General features: G+C 38.9%; 1 protein-coding gene and 1 non-coding gene across 4 annotated transcripts in view; one reads left to right on the forward strand and one right to left on the reverse strand.

Annotated features, from left to right (window-relative positions):
• LOC124777985 (ATP-binding cassette sub-family A member 7-like) overlaps positions 1–19,519 on the forward strand; it is a 594,849-nt gene that overhangs the window by 459,183 nt on the left and 116,147 nt on the right. For all 3 annotated transcript variants that reach the window (XR_007015818.1, XR_007015819.1, XM_047253552.1), the window contains exons 36-37: positions 622–731; positions 8,863–9,007. Coding sequence is in view for 1 of the 3 variants with exons in the window: in XM_047253552.1 (XP_047109508.1) it covers positions 622–731; positions 8,863–9,007 (255 nt within the window). In the remaining 2 variants the exon portion in view is untranslated. The remainder of the gene's footprint in view (positions 1–621; positions 732–8,862; positions 9,008–19,519) is intronic.
• Trnal-caa lies at positions 14,060–14,134 on the reverse strand. Its single transcript has one exon. It is a non-coding gene; the product is annotated as a tRNA-Leu (tRNA).

The raw sequence follows: 19,519 nt of genomic DNA on the forward strand, positions 1-19,519 counted from the left end.
GACCACCAAACTGTAGAAAATATTAAACATACATAAACATGGGTAGATCACATAACTAATGATGAAGTATTGAATAGAATTGGGGAAAAGAGGAGTTTCTGGCACAACCTGATAAAAAGAAGGGACCGGTTAGTAGGACATGTTCTGAGGCATCAAGGGATCACAAATTTAGCATTGGAGGGCAGCGTGGAGGGCAAAAATCGTAGAGGGAGACCAAGCGATAAATACACTAAGCAGATTAAGAAGAATGTGGGTTGCAGTAAGTACTGGGAGATGAAGGAGCTTGCACAGGATAGGGTAGCTTGGAGAGCTGCATCAAACCAGTCTCAGGACTGAAGACCACAACAACAACAACAACAACTACTACTACTACTACTACTACTACTACTACTACGTGTCCCCTTTCCAATTACTTTGTGTATCATCTGTTATTTATTTAACTCAACTCTGCACTTGAAGAAAATTTTATCCCTTAACAGCTATATCAATCTTACCTAGTATTACACCACTTATCGTTCTAATGGGTCATTGTATTAAATCCTGTACATCTCCTTTGATATTAACTCTTTTAAAATAGTATTTATTGTACTAATCATTGTTTTAATTTTTTTCTCTTCAAAGGCCAATTACATGCTGTCCGCATTACTCTGCTTCCTCATATTTGTGAGCTTCAAAGAGGAGGCTTATATCTCAAATGCGTCGGCTCTTATTCTCTTGCTGTTTCTTTATGGGTAAGTAAATTTTATGATATATTCAGTGAATTTTTATCAAATTGTCCTGCATCTTATACTGGAAATTAATGACACTTTTTAATTAAAATTATTTATGACTGTGGGAACAAAAGAAACGTAAAATTTGTTGTTATAGCAGATAAAGTGTGGCATATAAAGACACACTCACCTATAGCAGACTGGTTTATGGTGCAAATGTAACAGAAGACAGTGTTCACTAGCTTTCAGGAACTGCTAATTTTTCTAGTATAAAATACAGACTCGCCACACGCAGCCAGAAGACACCAAAAAGCACACTACTACATCCTCGGTGACACTGATTATTGTACTGAGAGCAATGGCCTGGGCTGGTGGATGTGGTGAGGGGGTAGGGAAGGATGCATGAAACAAGGAGGGGGTAGCAGGGTAGTGGGAGACAGGATTGGAAGATGTACATCACTTAGCAGCTGCACAATAAGATGAAAGAAATTCTGAGGTGGTGGACATCCACGATACAGTCACATTAATGTGACCACTGTCTGTGTTCAGTGTCACCATGCAATAACCACTCACAGACGGAAGGTGGCAACACTATCCAGGCAGGGCAGGGGCAGGCATATAAAGTGTGTGAGGGGGACATGTAAAGCAGTGCAGACATTGTCGTAATATGGTAACTGAGTGATTTATCTGATGTCCAAAAGGGCATGTTCATTGGGTTCCGAGCCAAGGGTGGAAGCACTTCAGAAAGGCTAAGTTTGTAAACAGTTCTTGTGCTGCCGTGCTTAAAGTAAACTGTGCATGGCAAAATGGCTCTATCCAAAACCGTCGCCAAGGCAACTTTAGTGCATCACAGGCCATGGATGACAGGGGTGAATGATGGGTGTGGAGCTGTCTATAGGTAACAGATCAGCAGCTGTTGAGCAACTGACTGCCCAGCTGAACCAAGGGACTACAAACAGTGTCTCCTCAACGACAGTTCAGAAAATGTTGCTGCATATGGTCCTCCATAGCAAGCAGCACATTCATGCACACATGCTGACTGCTGTTCATTGGTGACAAAGGCTAGAATTTGCACACCAGTACTGCAACTGGATGTCCCCTGGTTGGTGACACTTGGCCTTTCCAGGTGAATCACATTTCATGCTACATTGGACAGATAGCCATTGCATGTACAGCATGAAGCGTCTGAAAGCGAACAACAGTCATCAGAATTGTCCAGGCTAGAGAAGAGATCCTTATGATCTGAAGAATGTTTTCATGACATTCCCAGGGTGATCTCACAATTCTGAAAGATAGAATGGATCAACACAAGTATGCATCTATCCCCTACATGCAGTATGCGCCCTCGACATAATGGTAACTACCAGGACAATGTAATTTTGTCACACAGTTTCCAGTGTGTATGTGTGTGTGTGTGTGTGTGTGTGTGTGGTCCAAAGAGCACCAGGATGTGTTTACTGTACACCCCTCACCACCAAACTCTTAGGAGCTACATGGCTCCTCATATCTGTTGATACCTTCCAGAGCCTCAGTGACACTCTTCCTCAATGTCTCATAGCAGCCTGTGCTGCAAAATGTGGTTATTGAGGCTTTTGACAGGTGGTTACATTAATGTGACCGGACAGTGTATAAGAGATATAGAAGAGGGATGGGGGAGAGAGGGTGGAGAGGAGGAAGGAGGGAGAGATGGGGGGGGGGGGGGGAGAGAGAATGTTAGGAGAAGGCAGCAAAAGTGTTAATTGAGCCTGTACTTCCCACCTGGGACCATAGCCATGATTGCCGGGCGAGCCTTCTACTCCTGCTAATTGTAATTGGCAAATCCATTTAGTGTTACATTCACATGAAAAACCTCTGTAGTTGAAGAAACAGTGACAATGGTTAATTTATTTTTAGGTTGTCCCACTATTTATTGAATTTTTACAATAGTGTGTGAGGACACACATGAGAGTCAGTTGTTTATCTTGCAAACTATTCTCAGAGTGTATGAAATTTCCTCCTCCTCCACCCACAACACAGAAACACACTCGCATGTTTTTAAGGGATCAATGCAGAGGCTTTGTCCTCTGAGATTCTGCAAACATGCCGACATGGTGGATAAATATTTTATATCATGTAGCTGCTAATAAGCTTGGTACAGTGTTCACAAAACGAGCCACCGACCAGCACTTCTCTATCACCTAGTATCAACCAGGCCACAAAAAGCAAAGCTCAACCATATCCTTCATCAGGTTTTTGACTACCTCTCATTGAGCCCTGCAATGGGGGATATCCCACCCAAATCCCACACACATCACCCAAAGCAGTGTTCCAACACATACCTACCCTACAGAACATCATATTCCACTCCTGCAGCCAATGCTGGACCACAAGGGTCATTCCCTTGTGGAGAACCCAGATGCAAGTCATGTCCCATATACCCACCCATCACCTCCTGCTGCAGACCAGTCACAGACATTTCTCACTCTACAAAAGCCAGGGCCACGTGGGAAAGAAGCAGTGTTATATATCAGCTATGCTGCAATTACTGTGCAGAATTATATGTGCTTGTGACAGGTAACCACTTTCTACATGCATGAATGAATGCATGAATGACTACTGTCATACTATGGCCAACCACAAACTTGACCGTCCAGTTGCCGAACATGCTGCACATCACAACACAAATGACATGAACAGCTGCTTCACTATGCATGACATTTGGATGCTCCCTTCCCACACAAGTGTCTCTGAACTACTCAGGTGGAAATCGTTTCTCTATCACATTCTGCTTTCTCAAATTCTCCCTGGCCGAAACCTCTGCTTATCTGTTTCTCACCCACACCAGTTGATTCCACCACTCTTCCTCCCCCTCCTATGTGGACATCTCTCCCTCTCCCTCCGCCCTCTCTCTCTCTCCCCCCCCCCCCCCCCCCCCCCCGCCGCCTCCCCCCTCCCATTCTCCCTTTCAAACCCTCTTTTCAGTCTCTCCTCCCTGTCTCCATATCCATATTCTTTTCTTTTCCTCCATTCCCTCTTCCCTCTCCCTCTTTGTATGCCTTTTATATCCTCACCCCCCCCCCCTTCCCCTTCCTAACTCATTTCGTATTGTTGTACAGCTGCTTAGTCATCTATCTTTCCCATTCATGTCTCACATTATCCCACTATCCCGCCCTTGCCTTGTGCAACCTTCTCTACCACCTAGTCCCTCCCTAAATCTATATGCCCAGGCAACAGCTCTAAACAATCAGTGTTGCCACAAATGCTGCAGCCTGTGTTTGGGTGTCTGTGTGGTTGTGTGTGTGTGTGTGAATGTACACATTTTTATTTTGTTAATAGGTGTAATTTTCAGCAACTGTAGTACATATTTTTTAGAATGAAATTCAGTCATCAGTTGCAAATATATTTTTATTGTGGTTTATACTAACTAATTTTCTGCGATATACTTCTTACACTTCACATAAATGTATAGTAAAGGTCTAAAGATTTATAATATCCATAATTTTATAATATTCTGAAGATGACAAATTAATTTGTCAAAACTGGTAAAGGGTAAGAAAAATATATTTACAACTGACTGAAAAAGGTGTGTGTTTTTTTACTAGAAACTGAAGCCACACCTCGATAGCTCGAAAGCTAGTGAAGACTGTTTTATGTTACATGTGTCTGTGTGCCATGCATTAGACTGTTGTAAGTGAGTGGTTACCTTTCCCTTATTTTTCATTTTGTTTCATCGAAGAATTTTCATCTACACATTGATATATGTGACCCAGTCATAATTTAATGTGTGTTGGTATCATTACGGCAATTTACTGTCACTTTGCAGAGCTGATTACTGTGCTTGGCATGGCTTGGTAGGACTTATATACCGGTAGGACTTATATACCAGTACATCTTTGTGTACCCTCATTCGCATCCTCTCTACACGTGGGGCCCTCTCTTCTTGGAATCTGAGTGACCTACACTTCCTTTTAACCATCCCCAACCCGTACCTTTCTCTTATTTGAGGAAGGAATTTTTATTTCAAAAGCTAGGAAATGTATCATTTTTATGTGTGTATGTCGACAGTACTACACATTTTACTCCTGAATGTAAGTGATGCTATTGTTATCACTTGTGTAGAAGTCCAACCACACTTACCAATTAAACATGTAAATGTGTATTGTCACATTATCAAATACAGTGTAGATTGATGCCTAGACTGACTGTGAGTATTAAAATTGCACAGAACATCTGTCTCTGACTGGAACTGGCATTAGATCTGTAGTGTACACAGGGTTGTCCTTAAACACTTCAGTAATCATCACTGAATAGTGATTCATTATTGCCACTTTTAGAGTTACAGATTTACAATGAAGACTTAAATATTCACAGGATTTTAGGTATGGCAGCATATTCTGATAAACAAAGAAAGCATATGAAATAATACTTTTTGTTGGATATTAACTTGTTCTACACAAAAATTCATGTCTAAACAGTGAATTTCGAAAAATTCAAATTAACTTTTGAAATATTCTAATTGCAAAAAAATATTTAAAAATTACTGTTGCTTTCTTTTACAAACTTCCAATGTGAATGTTTGAAATATTTACAATTTGAATGATCAGCCATCTTGTCTAGACATCTTTTTCTAGAAATTTCTGTAATATAAATTTTTGTATTTTAATCAAACATTATATTATTCTTTCTTCTGGGTCTGAAGCTACTAATCTGGATAAGCTGAAAATTATACACACAAAATTTTTATCTGCATAATTTTTTAACTTGCATGTGAAATGAGATGAGAAAGTTTGCTGTCTTGATTTCATATTATTATTTTAATCAATCTTGGAGAGTGGTTAATATGTGTGACAGTAAGAAATATAGTCACAAATTTAGGTCACATAATAAAAATACCATGTATCGAATACTTAGGTAATCTCAGGTTATCATGTAGTTCACTTAAAAAGTGTATTGCCAACTCCTATATGAATCTGGTACTAAACACTACATTAAATAAACTTCCTGACCTTGCAGTTACATGTCAATTAGAATCAACTGTCCTAGTTTTCAGAACTGTTAGTTCCATCCTCAAGAAGGAAAGAGGAGTACAGTGGAAAAGATTAGAATGAAGGGGCAGGTCACTCAGACATCATGATTAGAGGGCTCAAGCAGACAACAGTGAAAGGGGAGGTGTCAGAGAGAGAGGAAGACATCATAAATAGCAAGGTTATTCTAAATTATGGCCCCATTTTCAAAAATTAGTATGTATTCAATTACAAATCCAAAATGAACAAGCTTTATACCAATAAAAAGAGGAAGTTTCAAAGTTTTTGGCGGGCAGCAGCTGGAAGGCTGTGATGGTTTCAGAAGTGGCCGGTAGAGTTCACACAGCAATAGGGCCATCATTCTGTTTCACTGTCAGTTGTGAGTGAGATGGTGACTGTGAGCACAAGGTTTTCTGCATTCTTGAGTTTGCTGTTGTGTGTGTGGGATGAGTTTGGCTACCAAGATGGTGTTTGCCATGCAGCCAAAGGTGGCCACATTGAACATTTATGACATTTACCACATTTCTAGTTATTAAAAACTAGTTAATTACAAATTATTAAATGTATTAAAATGATATCAAACATTATGGGGAACAAACACTTTGGAGCTTCCTCTTTTCATTAGTATAAAGCTTGTTCAGTTCGGACTTGTACTTGAATAAATATGAAGTTTTGAAAAGTGGTCCATCATTTAGAATAACCCTGTGTATTAAGATGTACTATACCTGCTGCAGAGATCATAGAACTGAATGGTAAGTTAAGATGGAGTGAGAGAAATGAGAAGTGACTGAATACTGCAGTTATGAGGTAAGAGAAATGTGGAAAAGAGGAAGGGGTAAAACCAAGGAGGCAGAGAGAGAGAGGGGTGAGGGGGGGAGGGAGACCAGGGGTGGGAGGGGGTATACAATTAGGTTATTCGAAAGCAGAGAGAATGTATTGAGCAATGCATGAGCTGTTTGTAGGTACATGTTTGAAGTCTCAGTACACGTTGAAGTCGTGCAGTACCTTAGCACATTGTTAGAGGAGCTTAAAATAAATGGTGGTAATTCAGTTTCTTCATGTGAAAGGTATCGAAGCTGCAACAGTTTTAAAATTCTAAAATGTGTAGAGTTGATGGAAAGTGTATGTCACCAATGGATTTATCATGGGGCAAAGTGGTTAGAGGGCACAGATGCTTCTGTTTTGTCCAAGAAGTTTGAATGATGAAAAATGAAATGGCAGACCATTGGTGTGTATAGCATTAGAAATGGACGTTTTGGCATGCAAGGCATTTAGCGGAAAAAATGAAAATCGCCCATGACAAGATTTCAACATTTTGAACATGACAAAGGTTACTGCCCGCTGGCTTCCACCACTGCTTACACTCACTCAGAAAGCTCAGCAGAATGAGGCTGCAGCAGAAATAATGTGGCTGTGTCAGGCTAATCTGGGTGATTTCTTTAGGTGTGTAATCATCATGAATGAGTGCTGTGTGTGTCACTATGACCTCAGGTGCAAAGCATGCAGTAGAAACTTGTGAGTTCACGACTGCAGAAAAAGGCAGAGGCTGTACCAGCATCAGAGGAGGTTATGCTATATAGTTTTTGGGACTGCCATGGTTTGTTGCTAACAGTTTATACTTATAATGGACAAATGGTCACATGAAAATACTACTGAAATCTTCTGTAGAAGTTGTGGGAGGTTGTCAGAAGGGTTTTGATTCATGACAACACACCAGCTTTTTTTGTAGAAAACAAAGTCAAAGATGTTGTGCCTTTGAATTATCAAATTTTCCTCACTTCCCATATTCTCCTGACATGGTACCCAATAATTTCCTCTTTTCTTAGCTGAAGAAACTTTTGCGTGGCAGGAATTTCCAGAATGATGGCAGAGTGTACCCACTGAGTATTGATACACACCTTTCCAGTTTCAACCTATTTATGTTCTGAGAATGGGTAAGTGTAAATAGTTCTTTGACTTCTAGAAGAACAACATGTACTATTTGTATTAATTTGTATAATTAATACTATGAATGTAGTCACAAATGTACAATCTGTGGGAGCAATGAGACAAATAAAGTAATTTAGTTTTTTTTACCTACAAGAATACTGAACAAGTCTTGATTAATTAAAAAAATATCCACAAGAATCTCGCTAATCTGGCCATTCCTTGCACCTGTGTGTGCCAGATTAGTGGAAGCGCCGCATTATTGAGAATGTCTGAAATTTAATTTAGGCACATAGGGACTATACCTTATAAAATCCAAAGCTACATTCATTTTCATAGAAAACTTAGTTCATGAATGTGAATGTGTACAGTAGTATCACTCACTATGAAACACATCCCGAATTTTTAGTTGTCGCAACAATGATACACAATCCCGGCATTCAACCACTTTACAAGCATCACATCAGTGCTGCATATATGTGGTTGATGAATGATGTATCGAGGAAGATGCAGCATCAGCAGTCTGCGAAATCTTCATCCTATCTCTTCCTGTGACCTCTCCTTCATCACTTTGATCATTACTTTTCTACACACTTTTGATTATGTCTCCATGTGTTAAAATTTTTCTATTTCCCAGTTTTCCTCATTCAGTCACTTAGCAACATATTCTTTATCAATTTCTCCTCCTCCTGGAATGTACAGCATTGCTTAACATTGTAATTAACTGACAACATTGTCACACTCAATAATTAGTTGTTGTGTGCATCATTTCTGCTTGACTGCCCAGAGGCCGGACTGCTGAGGGCCAGATTAGTGAGAGTTCAGTATATTAGTAAATTTCTGTTCAGCATATTATTTTCATCCCTTCTCAGCCTTTTGTTTCTCACGTAAAGGTTTTAGATATTAATGTGATGTACAATAATACATCTTTTAAATTCCAAGTAAATGACTGTTGTGTTAAATGACTGTTGCTGTAAATCTATATGCTATAAATCAGATGTACACAGTAACAAACACACTGTCTGTTATATGACCAAGGCTACAAATGGATATAAATCTTCCATTTTCAAAATACTGGATGCATCTACAGTAATGCCTGCATATTGTGATAGTATATTTAAACATATTAGTTGTACTGTAACCTCTCCATGAGTGCAGTAAGCTTGTATTATATTGATGATTACTGAATTTGCCTGATTTTTATACAAAGACTTGTATTTCAGATGGGCAAGCATACCTCTTTCATACCCAGTCAGCTTTCTTTTTTCTATTCCAAGTACGGCATTTGTGACTTTGGGCTGTGTCAACTTATTTCTTGGTGTTATCACAACAGTTGCTACGTTTATGTTGGAGTTAATGGATGATGAGGTACGTACAGTATATTGTGCTGTCCAGGCTGCAGTGTGACATTTTCTGTATTTTTCAGTTCTTCTGATTTACTGGACAATTTAGTAATTAAAAAAGCAGACTTATACTAACAAAAACAATGGTTAATATAAATCAGTTTTCTTGGTCAATTTGTAGTGAGATGTCACCATTCGTAAATAGGGCTAATTGGATTTAATCTGTTATGAATTTATTTTTCATCAAAATCTTCAGTCAGGAAAATTTAACACATTGAAGTAGTATATTGTATGACTGATATTTACTAATCTTCACGGTAAGGACAACTGATTTCTACTCTGCGTATGTTTTAATCTTCAGTGTGGTTTGTTATTGCTCAACAGTAGTATTGCAAATAGACAAAAGACAAAAATAAAAGTATGAAAAAAATATTATAGTTCCTTTCTCAGAAAAAGGTTCCATTGCCATGGCCAGAACTGTCTGATCTTGAGATATGAGTGACAAATTCCTCCTTTCTTATCTTCCCCAATCCCTCTCCATTTCTCCGTGAAGAAGGAACTAATACGAGGGCTGTTCAGAAAGTAACCTCCGGTTGATTTAAAAAAATACACCAAGTTAAATAAAAATATTTTAATATATACATCTTACAACTACATCTTTGCACTATTTTTCTACATAGTCTCCATAGCGATTGAGGCACTTATCGTATCTCTTCACAAACTTTGAAATTCCTTCTGCATAAAAATCACCCGCTTGTGCCTGGAGCCAGCCTGTGACCGCATCTTTGAGCTCTTCGTCGTCATCAAACCGCTGTGACCCGAGCCATTTCTTCAAATGCATGAAGAGGTGATAATCACTTGGCGCCAGGTCTGGGCTGTAAGGTGGATGGTTGATAACGTCCCACTTGAAGGACTCAAGAAGGGCCGTTGTTCTGCGAGCAGAGTGAGGACGGGCGTTATCGTGCAAAAAAACGATACCGGAAGTCAGCATACCACGGCGTTTGTTCTGTATAGCCCGTTGTAACTTTTTTATTGTTTCACAGTACACGTCTTGATTAATGGTCATACCACGTTCCATGAATTCAACCAACAACACCCCTTTGGCATCCCAAAACACTGTTGCCATCAGTTTTCTGGCAGAAAAATCTTGTGAGGCTTTTCTTGGTTTGGTAGGCGAATTTGAATATGCCCACATCTTTGATTGTTCTTTTGTCTCAGGGTTCACGTTCTTAATCCAGGTTTCGTCACCGGTCACGATTCTGTTTAACAATGGTTCTCCTTCGTCCTCATAACGTGACAGAAAGTCTAATCCAGAGGCCATTCTTTGAGTTTTGTGGTGGTCGGTAAGAATTTTGGGCAACCATCGTACACAGAACTTACGGTAACCTAATCTTGCTGTCACTATCTCGTACAAGAGAGTCTTAGAAATCTGTGGAAAACCAGTAGACAACTCCGACATTGAGAAACGTCGATTTTCACGAACTTTTGCATCAACTGTCTGAACGAGTTCGTCAGTCACCAATGATGGTCTACCACTCCTCTCTTCATCATGAACGTTTTCTCGTCCACTTTTAAATAAACGTACCCATTCACGGACATCTCCTTCACTCATAACTCTTGGTCCGTACACGGCACAAAGCTCACGATGAATAGCTGCTGCAGAATATCCTTTGGCTGTAAAAAACCTTATGACAGCACGCACTTCACATTTGGCGGGGTTTTCTATTGCAGCACACATTTCAAACTGCCACAAAAACTAAACTAGCGCAGGTACGACGTTCACTCGACCACGGCTTGATGCCGACTGACCTGTTGAGTGCGTGAATGCACAGATGGCGTCGCTACTCCCCCCACAACCCGCACTGTGACCAATCGGAGGTTACTTTCTGAACCGCCCTTGTATTTCCAGAAATGAGGATAGTTTCTTGTCCATTTATGTGTGTGTATGAGCATTGCTGGAATTTTGCTTCCTGCAGGTAAGTACTGGCCAATGATTCTGCCTCCTTGTAATTTTTTTTAGTATTCTCAAGTGAATCACACACACACACACACACACACACACACTGTTGTTCTGTATGAACTTGTTCTGAAACAGTCTACAATATTATTATATCTGAGAACTGTGTTGATGTGTTGTGCCCAGCTTGGTACATTCATCATAATGAACAGTCTTTCCACTTTTTGCTCATGAACATGTTTCCATGAAGAAACACAAATGTAATAAACATCTTAAATAGTGCTAAATTAGTTTTAACAATTAATTAGACAGGTTTGCACTTTGTGAAAAATCACAAGGGCATTTTTAATTCCTTTTACTTATTTTTATTATTATGTACATTTATAGCTCATACAAACAGAAACAGAGTAAAGCTAATTCATGAATTATATTTTGAATAAAGCTTAATTACTTGATGCTAACTCATTTTATCTTTTAACTGTGTCATCCATTTGACATCCACTGCTGGATAAAGATGTACTCTTGGTTATTCAGTGTATTATTGTCTTCAGATATATCCTTCCATGTTGCTGTCGCATATTTTTCAATGTCATTTATCCCTCTTCTTTAAAGTCATCATCTCAGTCTTTTCTTACATCTTAAACCTACCAAAGAATATCCATGGTCCACTAACCACTCACCTGACTATGTATGCTTCCCAGCTGCATTTCACTCATAATTACATCTGTAACACCTGTTTTTGGTGTAACAAAATGGTGTTATTGGACTGTTCTTAAGAGGATGCAAAATATGTTGATAGTTTGGAAAACCAAGAAGTGCCTTGACATCACAGTGATGATAGTCAGTCAGTTTGAGTATTCAACAAGAAAGTCTGTAATAACACCAGAGTTAAGTCAGCTGCCCTCTACATCTACAGCTACATGACTACTCTGCAATTCCGTTCCCACTATGTCTGTACCATTCTACAATCAAACAGTGAGTGGGAAAAACAAACGCTTAAATTTTTCCATATGAGCTCTTGATTCCCTTGTTTTGTTATGATTATCATTTCTGCCTATGTAAGTGGGCATAAACAAAACATTTTCACATTCAAGTGAGAAAGTTGATGATTGAAATTTCATGAAAAGGTTTTGTTGCAGTGTTGTTTTAACTCTCCAGCCACAAGCAGCTCGGACGTGTTCGTCCAACACTTTCCAGACATTTTTGCAGGATGTGTGGTTATCGCTTTGGACATAATTTATGAGCTGTTTGTGTGTCTGAAGCCACTATTTTCTGTAGAATCTTTTTCTGTTGCTCTGAAATTGAGAGTTGTATCTTACATGTTCTCAAGTCTCATGGCTGATGGAAGCGGACCTGTTTGATGGCATCATACAATATATACCAGGTACCACACAGTTGTAAGCAACAAACTTTGCTAATAGTTTATGGTAATATTATGAAAGTCATGTCTAAACTGCAACAAAAATCTGTAAATATGATTTTCCAATAAGCCCTGATGAATCTTCTCATCAAATAAAACTGCAATTACACCACTAATTGCATCAAATATGTTATGCTACTTCACTTACTGTATAACTAATGTCAGCATTTTTTACTACTGAATGTCACTTGAATGGACATGATTGTCTGAAACTGCTAATGGCAATAGAATAATGCAGTTGTGTCAAATTCATTCCTTCAGTTATCACTCAGTGCCTGCACACTGACCGAGCGAGGTGGCGCAGTGGTTAACACCCTAGACTCACATTTGGGACGATGACAGTTCAAACCTGCCTCTGGCATTCTGATTTAGGTTTTCCATGATTTCCCTGAATCGCTTCAGGCAAATGCTAGAATGATTCCCTTGAAAGGGCTCGGCCAATTTCCTTCACCATCCTTTCCTCATCTGATGGGACCGACGACTCACTGTTTGGCCCCTCCCCCAAACCAACCAACCAACCAACCAACCAACAATCGGACTGTCAACAGTAGAAAAGATTGTAACAATTTACATTCAGTTGTGAACCAGCAGTCTTGACAGAGAGCCTATGTTCTCAATATGTCAAAACGAGCAGTGATATCTGGTGACGAGACTGATGGTATTGAATACTGATGGTATTGAATCCACTGATGGTTCTGTAGATTTTGGAAGTGAGAAAGGCAGTTCCGAGGAAAGCTTAAGAGACAGCAGTGAAGAACTGGAGGAAGATGATGAGTTTGTCATGTATGGAATGAAACTGATGTGAATAATTTCCTCCTGCTCCACCAGCCTTCCCTTTTACTTCAACCCTGGGAGTACACACAGATTTAGAAACAAAACAATTTAGAAATATTTCTTGATGATATGCTGATTTGTGTTACGATAACTGAAACAATATTATAAGTATGAATACCACGAAATTTCCGAATCGTCCAAAAATATGAGTTGTAGTACAAAGAAATGGGTGGATGCTAATGAAGATGAAATGAAAGTTTTCATTGTAATTTTATTACTGCAAAGTACAGTCACTTCACTTGAACTAGAATGAACTGATCCAAATCCAAAACAATTCATATCCCGAGATTTTCTTAAGTCATGCCACAAGATTGAGAGATGCACCCAATTCCAAAATTATGAGTGTTTGAAGTTACTGAATATGTACAAAACATGTCCAGCTCAGCTTTAGTTCCACAAAGGAATGCTAGCATGGATGAAAGCTTATTATTATTCACAGGAAGGCTTCACTGGAAACAGCATATACCAAAGTAAAGATCTCACTTTGGTATAAAATTATTTGTTCGGTGTTAATCACAATGAGATTACTTTAGAACTTAATACTTTATGTAGGTAAAAGTAAACCATACTTGGATAAATATGAGGGATATTGTATGTCTACCAAAACTGTTTTAAATATAATTGATTCTCTATCAGACAAAGGCTATTGTGTAACAAACTGGCAATTTTAACACACCACCTGAACATGCCAATTATTTGGTAAAATGCAGAACAGATGTCTATGGAACTCTTCAAGCAAATAGAAAGGCTCTACCAACTGTGTTTGCAGCCCTAAAATTTAAGAGAGAAATCAGAGCTCACCAAAGAGACAACAGTCATGGTCCTAAAATAACAAGACAAAAAAACTTCCTGGCAGATTAAAACTGTGCGCCCGACCGAGACTCGAACTCGGGACCTTTGCCTTTTGCGGGCAAGTGCTCTACCAACTGAGCTACCGAAGCACGACTCACACCCGGTACTCACAGCTTTACTTCTGCCAGGTTCGCAGGAGAGCTTCTGTAAAGTTTGGAAGGTAGGAGATGAGGTACTGGCAGAAGTAAAGCTGTGAGTACCGGGCGTGAGTCGTGCTTCGGTAGCTCAGTTGGTAGAGCGCTTGCCCGCGAAAGGCAAAGGTCCCAAGTTCGAGTCTCGGTCGGTCACACAGTTTTAATCTGCCAGGAAGTTTCATATCAGCGCACACTCCGCTGCAGAGTGAAAATCTCATTCTGAAGACAAAAAAAATTTGCACTTTGAGCACTGTACACATCATCACACACAATAGAAACAAAAAGAGGTGATAAAATCAGTAAGCCTCAACTGATATTCAACTATCACAATACAATGGGCACCACTGACAGAGCTGATCAATAACTTTCATATTTTGAGACCACATGGAAACAGCAGAAGAAGTATTACAAGGAAATAGTTTGGCATCTTATTGATCACACTTTACTCTATGCAATTATTATATTAAAAAAATAAATCAGTAGAATCCAATAAAACAGGAAACTTGGAGAAGGTATGCTATATGCTGTTCCAGAAGAAATGCTGATGGGGAAAAAATACAGACAGAACAAGAACTTTGTGTGAAGATTGCACCATGGGCTTGTGTATGGAACCTCGCTTCAAGCTTTACCACACTCACAGAATTTTTTAATAAGTTTCTCCTGTGTTCATAATGTTAAAGGCGATTTTCACATTTCCCCCATTATGTAAGTTAAATGCCATTTAAAACTCACTTCTAAATTCTGTTCTTGATTTTTTGTTACATTCCTTTAATACTGTCCTTACAACTATTCTAACTATTCACAAAAAATTCCCCACGGCTTCAAACAGAAAAATCGGAGAATCACCCACATTTGGAGGACTAATGACTGCCACCCCAACTCATGTATCACATCTGTGATGCTCTCCCCTATTTTCAGTAACACAGAAGCTGCCCTTCTTTGAACTTTTTCATTCTTCTCCAGCAATCCTATTTGACAAGGAGCCCATGTCGCACAGCAGTACTCTACCAGAAAATGGACAAGCATATTGTAGGCAATCTCTTTAGTGGATTTGTTGCAGCTTCTAAGTGTTCTGCCAATAAAATGTGGTCTTTGGTTTTACTTTCCCCACAACATTATCTATGTGATCAGTCCAGTTTAAGTTGTTCCTAACTGTAGTTCCTAGGTATTTATGTGAAGTGGCAGCCTTTAGAGTTGTGTGATTTATCATGTAACTGAAGTGTAAGAGACTTCTTTTAGTACATATGCAGATGACCTCACACTTTTTCTTGTTTTGAGTCAATTGCCACTTTTTGCACCATATGGATTCCAGATAAACAGTCCAATGAATTAACTTCATTTTTGATTTGTAGTATTTTGTTTTTGAAGTGATGTTTGCTGATTTGATTTCCAAGTCTACTTCCTTTTGTTATATGTGTTATAGTATCTGTGATAAGATAAAAGAAATTATTCAAATAGAAAAAAGTTCAATTATGATGGGGACTGAATTCAATAGTAGGAAAAGGAAGAGAAGAAAAAAGTGTAGGTGAATATCGACTGGGGGAAAGGAATGAAAAAGGAATCGACCTGGTAGAATCTTGCACAGAGCATAATTTAATCATCCCTGACTCTTGATTTAAGAATCATGAAAGAAGGTTGTATATGTGAAGAGGTCTGGAGACACCGGAAGGTTTCAGAATGATTATATAATGGTAAGCTTTTAAACTGTAAGGCATTTCCAGGGGCACATATAGACTATGACCACAATTTATTTGTTGTGAACAGTAGACTAAAACTGAAGAAATTGCAAAAAGATAGGAAATTAAGGAGATGGGGCCTGCAAAGACTGAAAGAACCTGAGGTTGTTGACAGTTTCTGAGGGAGCATTAGGCAACTATTAGGACATGGGAAAGGAATACGGTAGAAGACTGGGTAGTTTTGAAAGATGAAATAGTGAAGGCAGCAGAGGATCAAATAGGTAAAAAGACAAGGGCTAGTAGAAATCCTTCCATAACACAGGAAATATTGAATTTAACTGATGAAAGGAGAAAATATAAAACTGCAGCAAATGAAGCAGGTGAAAGGGAATACAAATGCCGAGAAAATGAAATTGACAGGAAGTGCAGAATGGCTAAGCAGGAATGGCTAGAGGACAAATGTAGGGATTTAGAAGCATATTTCACAAGGTAAGATAGATACTGCCTACAGGAAAATTAAAAATGTCTTTGGAGAAAAGAGAAGCAGCTGTATGAATATCAAGAGCTCAGATGGAAAACGAGTCCTAAACAAAGAAGGAAAAGCTGGAAGGTGGGTGGAGTATATAATGTGTCTGTACAAGGAAGATGAACTCGAAGGCGATATTACAGAAATGAAAGAGGAAGTAGTTAAGGATAAGATGGGAGATATGATACTGTGAGAAGAATTTGACAGAGCACTGAAAGACCTAAGTTGAAACCAGGTACCGAGAGTAGACACAATTCCGTCAGAACTATTAACAACCTTGGGAGACCCAGTCATGACAAAATTCTTCTATTTGGTGTGCAAGATGTATGAGACAGGTGAAATACCCACGTACTTTGAAAAGAATGTAATAATCTCAGTTCCAAAAAAGCAGGTACAAACAGTTGTGAATATTACAGAACTATCAGTTTAATAAGTAATGGTTGCAAAACACTAACTAGATTTCTTTTCACAAGAATGGAAGAATTGGCAGAAGCTGACCTTGGGGAAGATCAGTTTGGATTCTGGAGAAATTTAGGGACACACGAGACAGTACTGACCCTACGACTTGTCTTGGAAGATGGTTAAGGAAAGGCAAACCTATTTTTATGGCATTTGTAGACTTACAGAAAATTTTGACAATGTTAACTGGAATACTCTCTTTGAAATTCTGAAGGAAGCAGGGGTGAAATACAGGGGGTGAAAGGCTATTTACAACTCTTACAGAAACCAGGTGGCTGTTATAAGAGTCGAGGGGCACAGAAGGTACCGGTAAGCAGTGGGTCAGAAGGTAGTGAGACAGGGTTGTAGCCTATCGCTGATGTTATTCAACCTGTGCATTGAACAAGCAGTAAAGGATTCACAAGGGGACAAAAAACTACCTACAGGAAAATTAAAAATGCCTTTGGAGAAAAGAGAAGCAGCTGTATGAATATCAAGAGCTCAGATGGAAAACCAGTCCTAAACAAAGAAGGGAAAGCTGAAAGGTGGGTGGAGTATATAATGTGTCTGTACAAGGGAGATGAACTCGAAGGCGATATTACAGAAATGAAAGAGGTCACAGATGAGGATGAGATGGGAGATACTGTGAGAAGGATTTGACAGAGCACTGAAAAACCAAAGTTGCAACCAGGTCCCAGGAGTAGACACCATTCCGTCAGAACTACTAACGGCCTTGGGAGACCCAGTCATGACAAAATTTTTGCATCTCGTGTGCAAGATGTATGAGACAGGCGAAATACCCTCATACTTCGAAGAGAATGTAATAATCCCAGTTCCAAAGAAGCAGGTACAAACAGTTGCGAATATTAACAGAACTATCAGTTTAATAAGTAATGGTTGCAAAACACTAACCAAATTTCTTTTCAGAAGAATGGAAGAACTGATAGAAGATCAGTTTGGATTCTGGAGAAATATAGGGACACGTGAGACAGTACTGATCCTATGACTTGTCTTGGAAGATAGTTTAAGGAAAAGCAAACCTATGCTTATGGCATTTGTAGACTTAGAGAAAACTTTTGACAGTGTTGACGGGAATACTCTCTTTGAAGTTTTGAAGGTAGCAGGGGTGAAACATAGGGTTTGAAAGGCTATTTATAACCCTTGCAGAAACAAGGCAGCTGATATAAGAGTCGAGGGGCACAGAAGGTAAGCAGTGGGTCAGAAGGTAGTGAGACAGGGTTGTAGCCTATCACTGATGTTATTCAATCTGAGCATTGAACAAGCAGTACAGAAAGAAAAGCCAAATTTGCAGAAGGAATTAAAGTTCAGGGAGAAGAAATGGAAAATCTGAGGTTGCTGATGACGTTCTACTTTTGTCAGCAACAGCAAAGGATTTGAAGAGCAGTTGAACAGAAAGGAGATTGTCGTGAAAGGAGGACATTAGATGAACATCAACAAAGTTAGGACCATCGTAATGGAACATTGTTGAATTAAATCAGATGATTCTGAGGGAATTAGAGTAGGAAACAAGACACTTAAAGTAGTAGATGGGTTTTGTTATTTGGGCAGCTCAACTGATGATGGCTGAAGTAGAGAGGATATAATATGTAGACTGACAAAGGCAAGAAAAATGTGTCTCTAGAAAAGACATTTTTAAACATCGAATATTGATTTAAGTGTTAGGAAGTCTTTTCTGAAAGTATTTGTGTGGGGTGTAGTCATGTATGGAAGTGAAACATGATTGATAAATGGTCTAGACAAAAAGAAAATAGAAGCTTTTGTAATGTGGTGCTACAGAGAGTAATGAAGATTAAATGGGTAGATCCTGAAGCTAATGAGGAGTTACTGAATAAAACTGGGGAGGAAAGAAATTTATTACACAAGCTAACAAGAAGAAGGGATCGGGTGATAGGACGAAATTGAGGGATCACCAGTTTAGTACTGGAGGGATGTGTGAGGGGTAAAAATTGTAGAGGGAGACTGAGAGAGGGAGATTCAGAGGAGTGCTAAGTTGTAGTAGTTATTCAATAACAACAGCAACAACAACAACAACAACAACAACAACAATATGCTCTAGAGGAAAACAGTGTAGTTTTGCCATCAAAATGAAAGTGGTTCAAATATGTTTCATTAATCTGTATTCCTTTTCTTTCCAAGTTTATAAACCTGATATGTCCTCTAATATTGCTGAGAAGAACTTTGATAATATGTTATCTGCTCACCAAACTCCGCTTTCAACTTTGAATTTCATATTAAAGAAGTCTACTGAAGGCTGCAACATATTTGTATTGTGTTCTTCAGTATATTAATACAGCTGAGAGCCTTGTTTCTTAAGAGTTATTAATGCAGATTTTATGGAAACTTTATTGAAAATTTTCTCAAAAATCTGCAAATTTCAGACAAAAGTTCTTATTGCTTTGCCTCATATTTTCATCCAAGACTTACAACTGGTTCATTGTTCTTATCCACTTCTAAAGCCAGCTTGTTATATTGTGTGATTAAAACCCAGTGCTTTTCCATTTTCTATATGGCTGATGATAATTTCAGTGACTATCTTGTACCTTACAGAGAGAAGAATGCTATGTCTTTAGTCCTTGTTTTGGCTCGCTTGTCTTTTTTCTTGTACAAGGTGCAAAAATTAGAGACTATCTAGGATGAGACAGGTGCGATGAACAAGATAGAAGCTACTGATCACCATCT

Source organism: Schistocerca piceifrons, chromosome 2, assembly GCF_021461385.2.
Source record: "Schistocerca piceifrons isolate TAMUIC-IGC-003096 chromosome 2, iqSchPice1.1, whole genome shotgun sequence".
Classification (NCBI taxonomy): Eukaryota; Metazoa; Arthropoda; class Insecta; order Orthoptera; family Acrididae; genus Schistocerca; species Schistocerca piceifrons.